General features: G+C 41.0%; 1 protein-coding gene across 1 annotated transcript in view; it reads left to right on the top strand.

Annotated features, from left to right (window-relative positions):
- Tesk2 (testis associated actin remodelling kinase 2) overlaps positions 1–17,888 on the top strand; it is a 93,122-nt gene that overhangs the window by 34,482 nt on the left and 40,752 nt on the right. Inside the window, exon 3 of the mRNA XM_028784763.1 lies at positions 5,531–5,652. Within this exon, the coding sequence (XP_028640596.1) occupies positions 5,531–5,652 (122 nt within the window). The remainder of the gene's footprint in view (positions 1–5,530; positions 5,653–17,888) is intronic.

Here is a 17,888-nt window from a genome sequence, read left to right as displayed (position 1 = left end):
AGACATAGACATAGACATAGACATAGACATAGACATAGACATAGACATAGACACATAGACATAGACGACAGACATAGACATAGACATAGAGACAGACATAGACGACAGACATAGACATAGACATAGACATAGACACATAGACACATAGACATAGACGACAGACATAGACATAGACACATTGACATAGACGACAGACATAGACATAGGCATAGACATAGACAGACACAGACATAGACATAGACAGACATAGACATAGACATAGACACATAGAGATAGACATAGACAGACATAGACATAGACAGACATAGACATAGACATAGACACATAGAGATAGACATAGACAGACATAGGCATAGACATAGACAGACATAGACATAGACAGACATAGACATAGACATAGACACATAGAGATAGACATAGACATAGACATAGACATAGACAGACATAGACATAGACAGATAGAGATAGACATACATAGACATAGAGACAGACATAGACATAGACATAGACACATAGAGATAGACATAGACACATAGAAATAGACATAGACATAGACACATAGAGATAGACATAGAGATAGACATAGACATAGACATAGACATAGACACATAGACATATCCCTATTTCAGTTCCTGCCTCCAGGTACCTGCCTTCATTTCCTGCCCTGATTCCCCTTCACAGTGAACTGCAAATGTAAGCTGAAATAAATCTTCCTCCTTGAGGTAGTTTGAACCAGAATGGTCTCCATAGGCTCATATATTTGAGTGCTTTGTCACCTGTTAGTAAAACTGTTTGGAAAGGATTAGGAAGTGTGGTCTTGTTGAAGTTTGTCACTGGGAGTAGGCTTTGAGGTTTCAAAAAGTCAGGCCCAGGTGTGTGTTCATTCTCTCTCTCTCTCTCTCTCTCTCTCTCTCTCTCTCTCTCTCTCTCTCTCTCTCTCTCTCTCTGCTTTGTGCCATGATTAACACAGGCTAAACCAGCCCCCAGTTGTATGTTTTATTTTGCTTTGTAAGCTTCTCCTTGGTCATGTGTCTCTTTACAGCAATAGAACAGTGACTAAGATACTCCAAAAGTTGCTTTTGGCCATGGTATTTATTACAGCAAAAAAGTTGCTTTTTTGTTTTAGATATTTATTTATTTATTTTTATTTATTTTATTGATGAGTACACTGTAGCTGTCTTCAGACACACCAGAAAAGGGCATCGGATCCCATTACAGATGGTTGTGAGCCACCATGTGGTTGCTGGGATTTGAACTCAGGACCTCTGGAAGAGCAGTCAGTGCTCTTAACCGCTGAGCCATCTCTCCAGCCCGAGTTGCTTTTGTCTTAATAGTTCCAGAAGGATGAGAGTCTATCATGATTGGGAACCGAGGAAGTGAGCAGCAGGCATGGTGGCAGGATCAGAAAGTTATGTGCTCACATCTGCAACCACCAGCGTAAGCAGAGGGAGCAAACCTCAAATGGCAGGAGGGTTTAAACCTTCAATAGTGATATACCTCCTAAAGGTTCCCAAAAGCACTACCAACTGTAGACAAAGTGTTGAAGTACACAAAGCTATGGGCAGTATTTATTTATTCTCTTTTAAACTATTAGAGAAAGATAGACAGGGATCAGAGATAATAAATATTTTACTTAAAATGTTTTTTTTTCTCTTTTTAGATTTACTTATATAGTGTTTTGCCTACATATATGTTATGTATACCACATGCATACCTATTGCCTGTTGGGGTCAGAAAGAGTCAGATCCCCTGAAACTGAAGTTTTTTTTTTTCTTTCTTTTCCGTTTGTTTGTTTGTTTGTTTGCTTGTGACAGACAGGGTTTCTCTATGTTGCCCTGGTTGTCCTGGAACTAACTTCCTCTGTAGATCAGGGTGGCCTCAATCTCAGAGATCCACTTGCGTCTGCTGGGTGAAAGGTATGCACCATCACGGCCCAGCTTGGAGTTTTACTTAATCAGTCATTTGGCATTATTTTTTTAATCTCTATTTTAATAATATTTCTCCTTCCCAAAAATAGTTTTTGGTTTGTTGAATGGTTTCATAGAACTCTATAAGTGGTTGTTTTCTTTTTTTTTTTTTTTAGTTTATTTATTTTATGTAAATACACTGTAGCTGTCTTCAGACACCCCATAAGAGGGCATCAGATCTCATTACGGATGGTTGTGAGCCACCATGTGGTTGCTGGGATTTGAACTCATGACCTTTGGAAGACCAGTCAAGTGCTCTTAACTGCTGAGCCATCTCACCAGCCCTAAATGGTTGTTTTCTGTTTCATAATTCTGTTTTTGTTTTTATAAGTATATTTATTTGGGATATTCTATATTTTCCGAGTGTTTGTAAGTTTACCCTTAATTCACTTTGTTGTTGTTCCTTTGAGACAGGGTTTCTTGAGTCCAGTGGGTCTCAAACCCACTTTGAAGTTCTGTTCTTCTGCTCTGAAACTGGTCTTTGTGGGTTTTTCTTTCTTCTATCCTTCTCTACCCTTGTTCCACTCTTTCAACCCCAACACTAGATAGGAGAGAAAAAAGGATAGAGGGGGATGGAGGTTAGACTACTTCCTGCTGATTGTCAGATTCCTTAGGGCAAGTTTGATCTTCCCTGTCAGGATATCTAATTTCTTCTTGTTGTTTTCTCTTTGCGTGACAACCTGCCACCAACAGCAGTCAACAGCAACCAACCAACAACCCACCAACAATGGCCAACCCCGAATCTAATGTTTCTATACCCTCTAAAAAGTACCCAGAATTTCAGATATCTCACTGTTGCAGAAACTGCAGCCAAATCATGCCCTTGCTATATCTGAACTCTTAAGCACCAGGTATACATGTGGTATACATATATATATATATATACACTCAGGCAAACACTCGTTCATAGGAAATAAAATAAATATATCTTAAAATCTTTTTTGAGATAGGCACTCTCTACTTTGTGGCCCTGGCTGTTCTAGAACCTGGATATGTAGACAAGGCTGGCTTTGAACTCAGAGATCCACCTGCTTCTGTTTCCTAAGTGTTGAAATTAAAGGTATGTGCTACCTAGCTAAAATGAATCTTTAAAATAAGAAAGCAAGCCTGATATAGTGGCACTTTATCTTTCATCTCAAACTTGGGAGACAGAGGCAGGTAGGTATATCTCTGTAAACCAAGGCCATATTGGTCTACTATCCAGTTCCAGAACAGCCAAAGCTATATAATGAGATTGTGTCTTGAAAATGAAACAAAACAAACAAACAAACAAACAAAATAAATAAAAAATGAGAGGAAGAAGACAGATTGCTTATCCCTAAATGTTGCATTTTGTTCTATTATCAAATATTCTTTTTTTTTTTTTTGTGGGAGGCATCATGGGAAGGAGAGTTGAGAAGGGAGTAGAGGTAGAGAAAGAGAGGGGACAGAGAAGGACAGAAAGAAAGAGAATAGGTTGGCCAGGAACACATTGAGGGGGGGATGAGAGAGAGAAGGGGAAAGAAGGAGAAAGGTATCAGAGAGAGAAAAGAGGCAGAGAGCTTAAATATTCTTAAAATTGAACATTTTGTTACAAATTCACATGTGGAGGGGAGATGATGATGGCTTATGCTTTTAGTCCCAGTACTTGGAAGGCAGAGGCAGATGGATATCTTGAGTTTGGGGCAGCCTGGTCTAGAGTGAGTTCCAGGACAGCCAGGGCTATAAAGAAAAACCCTGTCTCCAAAAATAAGAAACAAAAACAAACAAAAATTAGAGCCAGGCAGTGGTGGCTTGGATTTAATCCCGGTGCTCAGAGACAGAGGCAGGTGGATCCCTGAGTTTGAAGCAGCCTGGTCTACTAATCTAGTCCCAAGGCAGCCTGGGCTACACAGAGAAAGTCTGTCCTGAAAAAAAAAAAAACAGGAAAAATAAATAAAACTTCAGAGTGAACCAGGATGTGGGGCACATACTTATATTCCATTACTCACTGCAAGTTAGAGAACATCCTGGGGTATCTGATGAGTGCCAGTCCAGTCAATGATGCACAGCAAGACTATTTAAAAATGATAGCAAACATAGTGACAGTAGATGGAGAGACCCACTCACCCACAGATGTGTTCTGCAAACAGTGCTGGAAAAATACTGTCAGTGAGATCTTTGTATAAAAGGCCTCTTTTAACTTATCCTTGCAGAATCTAGAAAGGAAAGCCACTTCTCTTTCTTCAATCACGAGATACATGACAACAGTATCATTGATGCCCTGAGAAGAGAGTTGGCTTCCAAATCTCTAGAAGGATCTAGATGAGGGGAGTGCCTGCCAGCATTTTTCTTCGTTTTTCTGAATATGACTTCTGTAGCTTTCCAGCTTTTCTGCTGTGGCCACTACAAACCATTGTTGCTTTAAGTACAAGATAAAGATAAGTTGTGATGTGTCCTGTATTAACAGATAAATTAAAGAGTTATATTTATTTCATTGAACCTTTGTGAAGACTAAAGTTGAGGTAAAGTAATATTCCTGAAGTACACAGAATGACAATAGTTTTTCATTCCAAGTCCTTGCTGCACCAGTGCTGACATTAAATTTTAAAAGTTACATTTATTGATTTTGTGTGTGTGTGTGTGTGTGTGTGTGTGTGCATGTGCATGCATGCCTATGCACGTGTCCAGTACACTAAGGATCAAAACCAGGACTTTGTGCCTGATGAGTCAATGCTCGACCCTTGAGCTATGCCCAGCTCTGTTTTTTTTCTCCACTTAGAGATACGTTTTTATAGTGCTTAGTGTAAGCTGAAAGTATGTCATTTTTATGCCTTATAAAGTGTCTTATAAAGACAGTTTTATAGCTCATTGTTACATAAGACTTACTCATCCTTCCTTCCTTCCCCCACACCTAAGACTTTACAGAAGGACTGTTTCCTTCTAGTATCCTAACTCATCAGTGTTGGCCTTAAGGAAATGGTGTAAAAGAATTTCCTCATTATACAGGTGTGGTGGGCTTTGTCTTTTCTCCCAGTACTAGGAGGCTGAGTCAGGAGGAGTGTGTGAAGCTACAGTTAGTCAGCTGCGTTGTGAGTTTCAGGCCATTCAGAGATACGTAGCAAGACCCTGCCTAATCACATTTTTGCTGGATGTGATGGCACATGCCTGTAATCCCATCCTATAGGTGGAGGCAGAAGGATAAAGTGTTCAAGTTCATCCTCAGCTATGTAGGAAGTTTGGGACCAACCTGGGTCTGGGTCCCAACTCTCCTCTGCCCCTCCCCCAAAAAACCATAAAAATGAAAATAAAAGATATGAAAGATATGAAATATTGTATTTTTGGCCAGCTCAGTGTGGAACAATTTTGGTCTTGGATGAAATAAATTCATCGTTATTAGTAGAGTAAAACAAGTATAATTTTTTTTTTTGAGACTAGATCTCACTGTGTAGCCCAGGCTGGCCATGCACTCATATTTCTGCCATCAGCATCCAAAATACAATATTTATTTATCTAAGCTGGTACTAGAACATCCTGGTATGTTCTGTGTATGGAGACCTCACTGTCACATGTAGCTGCTGCTTTCACTCTATTTAACTTTGTAGGTGCGACACAGAGTTTCTGGTCAGGTGATGGCTCTCAAGATGAACACGCTGAGCAGTAACCGAGCAAACCTGCTGAAAGAGATGCAGCTCATGAATAGACTGTCCCATCCCAACATCCTCAGGTAATGGATTTTCCTTCCTTCCAAGATCAGTAAGAGGCATCACTGACTGGATGCTTGCAACAGTAGTACTTTATCTTTCGGAATCCATCTTGCCGAGGTTTAGCTAGGCTCTAGGTCTTTCTCTCCCAACTTAATTTCCTGTAATAACAATATGTAGTCAGGCAACTTCCTCTCTCAAGTTGCTTTACTCTCATCAGAACATTAGTACTAACTCATTAGAATAGTTGTTTCCTGCTGTGATTAGTAATTTGTCAGATAAAAGACTGATCTCTATGTGGCTATTTAATTTTCCTAATTGCTTTATGAGGACTTGTAATTAAATCAGTGAATAAAAACAACAGCAACATTATGGCATAAGACTATCCATCCTACACCATGAGTACTCACTTAGGAGACACAACTTGCTGTTGAGAATTGTTTTTACATATGAAGAAGGGCTTGCGAACCAGGTTGACTCAGTGACCCAAGCCTGATGACCTGAGTTTGGCCTCTTGGGTTCCACATGGCAGAGGGAGAAAATATAATATTGGCCATAATTTCAGCTAGACTTTTACTGACCTCTGTATATGCTTAACATGTACTGTCTTGTCTGTCTCCTTTTCCTCTTCACACACACACACACACACACACACACACACACACACACACTAAATGTAACTTTAAAAATTTAATCCCCACACTCGGGAGTCAGAGACAGGTGGATCTCTGTGAGTTGTGGAACTCTCTGTCTCCAGTCTTTTTAAAGATTACACTGGCTGGAGGTTTAGCAACTAAGAGCACTGGCTGCTCTTGCAGAGGAGGGGGGGGGTCCATTCTCACCACCCACGGGGTGGTTTCCAGTTGTTAGTAAGTTCAAGTTCCGGAGGATTCAATACCCTCTTCTGGCCTCTGTAGGTACCAGGCATACATGTGGTGCAAATGCATATACACATACAAAACACTTACACACCTGAAATAAAAATATGATCTTTTTTTAAAAAGTTGTATAATTATGTATTTTTTTAGTAATCATATCTGAATATTTCTCACTTTAATCATGATATAGTAGGCAACTGTGCTGTACTTCCAAATGAAATTGCACAAGGCAGTATAATGTAATATATATTTAAAGTAGGATTTATATATAAGATGCTAATAATGTTAAAAATGCCCATGTGGGCCTCAAAATCCTATTGACTCTTAAGATCTGGAGTTACAGGTGTGCATCACCATAAACAGGTTATATAAGAAGTTTTCTCTCTCTCCCCCACCTTGCTCTCTCTTGACAGAGTCCCATGTAGAGCCCACTGGCCTGAATTCATTCCCTAGCTGAAACTGGCCTTGAACTCCTCCTCCTCCTCCTCCTCCTCCTCCTCCTGCTTTACCATCCAAGTGCTAGAATTACAGGCATGGACCACCATACCTAGCTGAATGTGAGTCTTTTGCCTGCGGGAATAAGTTTGGGACTGGACCCAGATTCTCTTCAAGAATGGCCATTGTTCTTAATCACTGAACCATCTCCTTAGCCCCCCCTTTAAGGATTTTAAAGAAAGGTTGCCCTAGCTGGGTGATGGTTGTGCACAACTTTAATTCCAGCACATTCAAGGCAGAGGCACGTGACTCTTTTGAGTTTGAGGCCAGCCTGGTCTACAGAGTGAGTACCAGGACAGCCAAGGCCATACAGAGAAACCCTGTTTCAAAAACAAGAACAAAGTAAAAGTAAAAAGTTAAATGGTAAAGTGTATATGAGGATTCTAAAAGAAATATTAAATTTCTAATGCATTTAGAATAACAAAGAGATATGAGAAAAAACCCTGGTCAGGTCCTTAGAGAAGTCATTGGGGAATGGAAACTAGGAGAATATGGAATTGGGTTACAGATCTTGAGCACAAGACTTCCTGGCATGAACAACTCTATTCACAAGAAGCCCAAACTATCAATTCCTCCAGGCTCAACAGAATACTTCATTGTTATTTAGCTGATAACTTAAAATCCATCCATCTTACTTATACCTGTATATAAGAATATATATGCCAGCAAAGTGTATATCCCTCCCACTTCTGTTCCCTACCCACTCATTTTCACGGATTTATTTACCCACCCATTGCTGGGATTGCAAGCGTGTGCCACCACCTCCTGCTGTTCTTTTCTTTCTAAATGGAAATTTTTGTAGGGTAGACAATAAAAAGGAAAACTTTAGTGAAGAGTCTAGGGTCAAGACAAGGAAAAAGAAAAGAAACCTCTAGTAGCTCAGCTCACACTTTCCGGCTGGGCATGCCTACCTCTGGCAGCAGGGGAACAAGGTGTGCCCAGAGGATCGGGTGCCACCCTCCAGCGGGTCTCACACAGCCTTCTTTCCCACACAGACTTCCAAATCACTAACTTGGGCATTTTCTTCCTTTCTTCCTTTTATAGGAAGTTTCTTTTTTTGTTTGTTTGTTTGTTTGTTTAATTTTGTTTTGTTTTTGAATCAGGGTCTCCTGTGCAGCCCTTGCTATCTTGGAAGTCTGTAGGCCAGGTTGTCTTAGAAGTCAGAAATCCACTTGCCTCTGCCCCTTCTGGGGTTAAAGGTGTGCATCACTGTGCCCAGCTCACAACAAACTTTTCTTTTCTTTTCTTTTCTTTTCTTTTCTTTCCTTTTCTTTTCTTTTCTTTTCTTTTCTTTTCTTTTCTTTTTGAAGACAGGGTTTCTCTGTGTAGCCCTGGCTGTCCTGGAACTCTCCAGCTCAAGCTGAGCATGTGGGAATTACCTACATGTATTCAAGATCGATGCAGGAGGATTACAAGTACAAGTTTAGCTTTGCCGTAAAATAAAATCGTATTTGTTATAATGGAGAATGTGATTTTCACTTACTAATCATTTCCCTGGGTCAGCTGTGGAACAGGTTATCTAGCATGCTAAGTACAAAGGATGTAGGAACCTTTAGGAAGCAAACTATTCATGTAAGAGACCGATGGAACTCAAGTGTAGCTGGATTGTAGAATGCTTGCCTATTGTGAGTAGGCTATGGGTTTAATCGCCAGCACAGAGGAGAAGGAAGAGGACAGGGTAGGGGAAGACTAGGAGAAAGATTAGTATCAGCTACTGCCTTGAGGATGGTTATTAAAATAGCCATCTTTCCAATTAGCCAACTTGAAAAATCCCAGGCATCTTCAGTATCCCTGTGTTCCTTGGCTTGACCCTGAATCTTGAAGACATGAGCGTCTGTCTGTCCCTCTTCACTTTTACCTGCAGTGGAAATTATTCCCCCTTTCTGTTCTGTTTCCATCTTCCTGAGGCATAGCTCCTAATTGAACAGTCTTCCCCTCTTCCTCTTCTTGTGCTGAGGGTTGACTGTAGAGCCTCTTGCTATATCCCCAGATATTGTAGTTTATTTCTTAGAGTTTTTGATCACTCAACATTGATTTTAGACCAGAATCAGAAATCTCTTAGACAGTCTGATCTGTTTTTCATGATTATCTTCCATTCTTTACTCTTCATTCTAATATATTTAACACAGCTTAAACATTTTCTAACTGTTCTCCAGGGCATATTATTCAATCTCTAGACTTCGGTTTTACTGCCAAAAGAAGGACTAGGAATACATCAGTGGTATTAAGTCACTGTAACTAATTTTTTCAAACATTCTTTTTAATGATGGTTCTTAAATGCTTTAACCTCTCTTTTAGCCCACCACCCACTAGAGGTAGAGGAAAATAAAGAATACAGGGGAAGTGGACCTATTTAGAAAGGTTCTTCGGAGTAACTCCTGTCTGTGCTGTCTGGAAACTGGCAGTTCAGTTCATAGGTCAGCAGTGGCAGCTCGATCCACTTGCAGACACTTCATGGATACACCAGCAGTCCAGTTCGGTAGCAGAGACAGCCAGGCCTCAGCCTCAGCTCAAGTCAGCAGGAGGGACCTGTAGGAATGCAAGAAGTTCTCGGCTGTGCCTTTCTCAGGGAAGTGAAGATCAGTGAGACCCACAGCTAGCTCTGTAAGCAAGCCTAGCTCCACCTCTGTATACTCTCCTGTAAAAGTCATGTGTCCGCCACGTGTCTTGCCTCAGCACATAAGTCTGTCTCAGCTGACATCATGGCACACAACCAGAAGTTTTTTTGTGAAGTTCTCGCTATGGAGTCCCAACAAAAGGAGCTCAACTTTGCAGTGTAAGGTGGACCAGTACATGTATATTGCTAGCAAACAATCCTTCATCACATGCCCTTTCACATGCTTGCTTTAGCAGAACATCCTTTCTCCTGTGTCTGCTTCAGCTAAATGTTCTTTCACAAGTCTGCCTTAGTCTTTCACCTGTGTCTGCTTCAGCTAAACATTCCTTCACGTGTTTGCTCCAGCAAAACACCATCCAACTGACTTTCCAAAGAACCCTGAAGTTTCCACTTCAAGCCATACTAAATTAAATGCTGACTCTTTTTTGTTTGTTTGTTTTTGTTTTTTGAGACAAGGTTTCTCTTTGTAGCCCTGGCTGTCCTGGAACTCATTCTATAGACCAGGCCTGCCTCTGCCTCCCAAGTGCTGGGATTAAAGGTGTGCGCCACCACTGCCTGGCTAAATGCTGACTCTTAAATGATAAGGCTTGAAAATTTACTGTATTAGAGTGTGCATGTATGCATGCACAGGAACACGTGTCTGTATATGTGTTCAAGATAAATGGCCAGTGTTTAAAAATGATGGGTTAGAGGAGAGCTCTCAGATTTTATCATTATAATCTTAGTATCTAGGTCAAAGAGTCTTCAGAGAGGAGAACTTTTAAAGCATCATCTGCAACTGGGCCTGGTAGCTCAGGCTGTCCTGGAATGCATCCTCTTGCCTCACCCTTCTAAGTGCTGAGATTTCAGGTATGCACCACAATCTCCATTTATTTATTTATTTATTTATTTATTTATTTTTGTTAATTTGTTATTTGTTGAGTGTATGCATTAGAGTTTCTATCACTGTGCTAAAACACTATGACCAAAAGCAACATGAGAAAAAAGGGGTTTATTTCATTTTACAAGTTTGATGTCACAGTCCATCATTGAGGGAAGTCAGGGCATCAGAGGCCATGGACGAATACTGCTTACTGGTCTGGTCCTTGTGGTTGTCAGGTTTGGTGTGGTAAGTGCCTCTTATCAGCTAAGCCATGTTCAAGGACATCTTTTTTATTTTTTTGGGACAAGGTCTTAGTACATAGTCCAGGCTAGCCTTGGACTCACTATTTGGCTAGTTTGCCCAAAATCTCAAGGTACTCTTACCTCAGTCTCTTGAAAGAGGCTTGGGCATGGTCAAGAACTCCTGTAATCATAGCACTCTGGAGGTAGGGAAGGAGATCAGTACAAGTTCAGGGCTTGCGTGGCTACATAGTAGGACCCTGTCTCAGCAGACACGGCAGGCATTGTAATGCAGTCCTGTAAACACTGCTCTGGGGTAAGAAGATTAGGAATTCAGAGCGTAGTAAGTTTGAGGCTGTTCTCGGCTACATAGTGAGTTCCATGACAGCCTAGACTACAGGGTGTGTAACTGTGGGCTTTTCCACCTGGCCTCTTTGTTCCCAGAATAATGACTCTGAGACTTAATATTTCATGAATAAATGCCTAGGCCAAAAGCCTTGGCTCATTTCTTGTAGCTCATAACTTAATTGCCCATTTATTCTATCCTAAGCCCTGCCACATGGCTGGTTACCGCCCCTCAGCTTTTCCCGAGCCTATTTTCCAGAATCCTATCTCTCTGCTGGATGTCCCACCACCTAATCCTGCGGCAGCTCATTGTCCGTAAGCTTTTTTTTTATTGATAGGTGATGCTTCCACATAGTATATAGTCTCTCTACAAGAATGAGATGCGGGGCTGGAGAGATGGCTCAGCGGTTAAGAACACTGACTGCTCTTCCAGAGGTCCTGAGTTCAAATCCCAGCAACCACATGGTGGCTCACAACCATCCGTAATGAGATTGGATGCCCTCTTCTGGTGTGTCCGAAGACAGCGACAGTGTACTCATAAATAAAAAATAAATAAATAAATCTTTAAAAAAAAAAAAAAAAAAGAATGAGATGCTGTCACAAACCAACCACACAAAGAACAAAATGAGGAGGGTAGTAAGGTAGCAGGAAGTCGCAGGGTGACTTCTGTACTTCAGTGTAGGGAGTAAGGTCGTCTAATGGAGTGTGAAGATGGGTTTCAGGAGAAATACGGGCGTGCGGGATGAGGTGTAAGGAATAAGATACGCGTTTCTTGTTGTTTTGGCAAAGTGGAAAAACATTCCAGAGAATTTCAAGTTTTTTTTTTTTTTTTCTTCAGTGACTTTGAGAAGAGCTAACGGTGGGGATAAAATGAGCAAAAAATTTAAAAGGCAAAAATTATAAAAGAGGGGGCTGGAGAGATGGCTCAGCCGTTGAGACCACCGACTGCTCTTCCAGAGGTCAATTCCCAGCAACCACATGGTGGCTGACAACCATCTGTAATGGAATCTGATGCTCTCTTCTGGTGTGTCTGAAGAGAGTGACAGTGTATTCATATACATAAAATAAATAAAATTAAAAAAATATAAAAGAAATAAAATTTAATTACATGATAATGTCTGATCTAACAATGATTACAATCAATTGTAGTATAAACACTGATTCTCAAATTTCCCCCTCTAAATATTGATGTTGCCCAAGTTTGTTTTCTAATAATGTCAGAAGGGAAGTAGCTTGAGTGCCGTGTCCTAAGCTTTTACCCTTTGAAGTTGGTTGATAATATCAGCAGTAGCTGTGGCTGGAGTGATGGCTCAGCAGTTAAGAGCACTTGCTGTTTCTGCAGAGGACTCAGATTCAGTCCTCAGTACCCACACGGCTCACAGCCATCCACAGCTCTCTGGTTTCAGGGGATCTGATGCCTTCTTTTGACCTTTTTAGGTACCACACACACATGATTGGAGTATGTAAGTAAGTGCAGGCAAAGTATCATACACAAAATTAATTAAATCTACAAAACAAACAAAGCTCAGTAGTAGCAGTATATAAGCTAGGTTCATAAAGGGGAACGAGATGGTGGGTAAAGGTCAGGTAAGGTTGCTTCTGCCTGTAATCTGTGTACTCAGGAGGCTGAGGCAGGTGGCTCTCCAGTTTGAGGCCAGCCTAGGGGACTAGGGTCTATCCTTCCCCTTCCCCACCAACTCAAAAATGAGTATAAGAAATAGTTGGAAGGCCGGGCGGTGGTGGTGCACGCCTTTAATCCCAGCACTTGGGAGGCAGAGGCAGGCAGATTTCTGAGTTCGAGGGCAGCCTGGTCTACAGAGTGAGTTCCAGGACAGCCAGGACTACACAGAGAAACCCTGTCCCAAAAAAAAACAAACAAAAACAACAACAACAACAACAACAAAAAAGAAGTAGTTGGAAGAAAAAGTTTTGATTTTAGCTATGGAATAGTATTCTATGTGGTTGGGCAAGATAGAGAGGTATGTTATTTTCATTAGATGTCATTTGATCCTCGGTAAGTATGTCAGTGATGGGATGTGCTAGAATGCTGTCACAGCCATCCAGACCACGCTAACAGTAGCTGAGGCTGTGTGATAGCACTTGAGATAGTAGTAGCTGAATTATCCAGGTACTTTGAGGTAAGGTTACCCAGTGAGTTTGGGTATGGGACATTACTGCGAGGGATGGAGACGGCAAGGCTGTCTCTCAGGGGTTTTACTTGAACAGTTGGAAGAGTTGTATCGCCAGTAGCAGCACTGAGGAAGATCTTAGAGGGAACAGAATTCGGGAATGGGAGATCAGGAGATACAAAATTGCAGTTAGATAAACAAATCTGGTTTAGAACCTCTACAAATAATGTAGCCTCTATAATCTCTATTTTCTGATCTCTGAAGTAGGGAGCAATAATAATACTGTTTGTTATACTAGGTTGATTGTAGGGTTATGTGAAAAAAATCTACATAAGCCATTGGAGGGGGACACTAAACCATTTGAGGGGACACTTAAGGATCACTCATTGATTAAAAGTACTTATTACTCTTGCTGAGGAGCGAAGTTTGGTTCTCAGCATCCACATAATGGCACACAACTATCTTTAACTTCCGTTCCAGAGAATCTCATTCTCGTGGCCTTCTCAGGCACTATATGTATGTGGTACACATACATACAGACAAAACCCTCATATACATAAAATAAAAATAAATTTAGGCCAGGCATGGTGATCTACTCCTTTAATCCCAGAACTCGGGAGGAAGAGGCAGGCAGATCCCTGAGTTGGAGGCTAGCCTGGTCTTCAGAGTGAGTTCCAGGACAGCCAGGTATACAGAGAAACCCTGTCTTGACCCGCACCCCACCCCCCAAAAAACCCACCACCTTTACAAAAGAATTTAAGTAGAAAGGCTGACAAGTGGATAAAAGTGCTTGCTGCAAGCCGGCTGACCTAAGTCCTGTTCCTGGAATACACATACATGGTGAAAGCAGAGAACAGACTCCAGATAATTGTCCTCTGACTTCTACATGCCCCTCCCATCAATAAACAATTGCAAGTTAACAAAAAAAGAATTGGAGGCAGGCTGTGGGTATAGCTCAGTGGACAGAACATTTGTCTAGCATACAAATGGCTGTGGGTTAAATCCCCAGCACTGCAGAAGCCAGCCAGGCATGGTAGAGTAGGTAGAGAATGGAGACAGGTTTAGGGGTTCACCATCACGCTCAGCTATGTGGTGACTCCAGGCCAGCCCAGGCTGGAGTCCTAAACTGGTCAAAATTTTCTGCATCATCATTTTTTCGCTGAATCACTTGACGATATTACCATGCTTGTTTTTATAATTCTATTCCTTTTAGCCCTCTGAATGGTACATAATGTACATGCAACAAGTAGTAAAACAAAAACTAACCCCCCAAAATGTGCACAACAAGCAAATAACTCAACCATTGCTAGTTTGTGCCTTTGTTTAAGCTACCTGTCTTCAGTTTTCTTACCTGTAAAATGGGAATAATAACATTTAGTGCCTATTAATATTTTATAAGAGTTAAATGGGGTAATCTCTATGAAGTTTGTGTTTGATACTTTTTTTTTTGTTATTTCAATTTTTGACACAGTGTCTTGCTAGACGTGAAGTTGAAGTGCTCCTGAATACTAGGGTAACTGGCATGGACTCCCATGCTTTGTGTTTGACTTAACTTTACGTGTCCAACAATGTTCTACATCAGCATTGGTTTTGTCTGACTTCCTTGGAGATGGGGTCAGCACTATAGCCCTTTCTTTGTCTGGCTCTGATGATGGAAAAAATAATAGTTCTGGGGTACAACTCAATAACTGGTTTGAACCCTGGAACCACAAAAAAAAGGACTTGGTACATGCAGAGTAGATTGAAGTTTTCTTTTTCTGTATAATTTTCTGTTTTGGTGTCTGTATTTTTTGTGGTATTATATTCATCCATTTGTCTATTCATTCATTTATTTCTGAGGCATTGTCTTCCAGTGAGAGAATCTGTCTCAAAGGAATGGATAGCATTTGTGAATGAGATCTGAGGATATCCTCTGACCTCCATGTACAGTTGAATATACTGTCACCCAAACACGTGTGCTCACATATGCACAAGTATAAGTACACATACTTGTATATATAGGCAAATCTTGGACTATAGGGTTGAGGGTATCTGTAATCCCAGTATTTGGGATGTGATCAGAGGAGCATTGAGAGTCTGAGGTCAGCGTGTGCCCACACCACCCTTGTGGTGATGAACAGGGAAATAACCTTGACTGAGGCAGCTCTGCTGAGTATCAGCTGTGTGAGGTTCAATTGAGTTTTCATTATGAATACTCATGTCTCGGACCTTGCACAACCAGTTTTCTATGCTGTACTATGTCCAGAGCACACATTTGAACTGTGTAGTAAACCTTTACTCGAGGGTAATACAGCCTTTTATAGATGTAGAATCAGTATCTTTGGAGACTAGAGATCTGGGTCATTACCATTACCTCTTCTACCTCTTCCTCTTTTTTTTTTTTTTTTTTTTGAGACAGGGTTTTTCTATGTAGCCCTGGCTGTAGACCAGGCTGGCCCTGAATTCAGAAATCTGCCTGCTCTGCTGGGAAATAAAAATAGGGGCTAGAGAGGTGCCTCAGGAGTTAAGAGTACTTGATGCTCTTCCAGAACACCAAAGCCCAATTCTCAGTACCATCTTGAAGGCTTACAACTGTAACTCCAGTTCCAGCCATCTTATGCCTTCTTCTAGCTTCAGACATGCATGCAATGCACAGCACATATGATACACAGATATAGATGCAGGCAAAGCACCCACATACATAGCATAAGTAATTTAAACTTTTTAAAAATTCAAAATAGTGGGCTGGAGAGATGGCTCAGTGGTTAAGAGCACTGACGGCTCTTCCAGAGGTGCTGAAGTCTGTTCCCAGCAACCATGTGGCAGCTCACAACTCCAGTTCTAGGGAATCTGACACCCTGAAACACCAATGTACATAATATAAAGTAAAGTATAATAAAGAAAATTTCAAAGTAGCATGGCAGGTTGAGTCCTTTCTATTTTGAATCCATTCCTTTTTGTTTAAAATCCTTATTTATTACCTGACAATACATGTATATAATATATTTTGATCATATTCACCCCCTTGTATTGCATCATTCTAATAATGACTGTTGTGTTTGATTTTCCTCCTCTGAGCAATGTGTATTTAGAAAAACCACTTTATTAATTTAGGACAAACCTTCCTCTTTCCTCTGCCTTATTTTCTTCTACTGGGCACTGACTGAACCTAAGGCTGACTCACTATTGGGACCACATTCACAGCCCATTTCTATTTTAATGTAAATTAACTAGTACTGTTAATCATCTCCTAATTTCAGCTTTTTTTCCCCCCTTGGAGAAGTTTCAAGATGTTTAGCCTAGGCTGGCCTTGAATGTCATAATCCTGCTGCTTTAGCCTTTGGAATATTGAGGTTATAGGCAAGCAGCACCATGCCTAGTATGCAGTTTTAGTTCTGAGTGTAGCATTCATTTATTCTCCTTACCTCACAGCATTTAGTTTCCAGGGATTAGAGTTTTGCTATCTCTTGGGGGCTATTAGTCATCTATCACAGTGTCTCATTAGGAAAACATTTTTGAGCATGTTCCCTTGAGCTACTTACTACTAACTCATAATTAAATATTAATAAAGCTTGAACTGAGAGGTGACTCCGTTCCTTAGAGTGCTTGCTGCTCACAGTTGGCTCTAACTCCAGTTCCAGGGATCCAATACCTTCTTTTAACCTCCACAGGCTCCTGAATGTATATGGTGCACACATATAACATACAGACACACACACACACACACACACACACACACACACACACACACACACACATAAAGGTAAATTTCTCTTTTTACAAAAAGGTTCTAATTTCCTTTCTATATCCTAACCAATGATCTTAGTCACTTCTCCCGTTGGAGGCTTACAGAGCCTAGGAAATTTCTTGTCTTAGAATAAGAATTTTAAATTTTAGTCTGGCAGTGGTGGCACATGGCTTTAATCATAGCGCTTGGGAGGCAGAGGCAGGCGGAGTGTGGATAGCAGTGTGGATAGAGTGTGGATAGCAGGGCTGCAGAGAAAACTCTGTCTTGAAAAACAAAACAAAAAACAAAAAAGGGATTTTAAATTTTAATTAAATTTAGTAATTACTTACTAAACACTAACAGTGAACTAGGCTACTGGTTTAGGTGGACTTAGTTACTATAGTAAACAAGATCTCCTAGCCTTAAAAGTGTGTTTCTTATTCCTGTCTGGTGTGGTGAGGGTGGGTGGAAGTAGGAGAGGTACTCTTTTTTTCTACTAGGACAGAACTTCAAATTCCTCCACTGGATCTTCTGCATCTGCTGTTGGATGATAAAGAAGTCTTAGCGGGTAATGTTGAGGTTGTTCTGGGATAGGCCTAGGTGTGGCACCCTCTGCCCACATACCATGGTGATGACCAGCTGTGATTAAAACTGAGAAATGGCTGCAGCAGAAGGAAAAGTGAAGCAATCTGACAACCTAGATGTCGTCTTCCACACGCAGGACCCCTGACCTGGCGCACCTCGCGGCCGGAGCAGTAAAAGAGCAGCTAGACATAACTAAGCTTGAGGTAGAACGCTGTGGGGCTTACTGAGTTTTTAAGTAGAAGCTCCAAAATAGATAGTCTTGTGTGTGTGAAAAGAAAGGGTAATGTTGATGAAAACATCAGAGAAATGGTTGAAATTACATCTGTGAATAGATACTATGACAACTAGCTTGGAAAGGCAGTTTGAGAGAGAGAGAGAGAGAGAGAGAGAGAGAGAGAGAGAG

The sequence above is a fragment of the Grammomys surdaster genome, unplaced genomic scaffold (assembly GCF_004785775.1).
Source record: "Grammomys surdaster isolate TR1022 unplaced genomic scaffold, NIH_TR_1.0 100, whole genome shotgun sequence".
NCBI classification, from domain to species: Eukaryota; Metazoa; Chordata; class Mammalia; order Rodentia; family Muridae; genus Grammomys; species Grammomys surdaster.
This window is presented reverse-complemented; position numbering and strand designations above follow the sequence as displayed.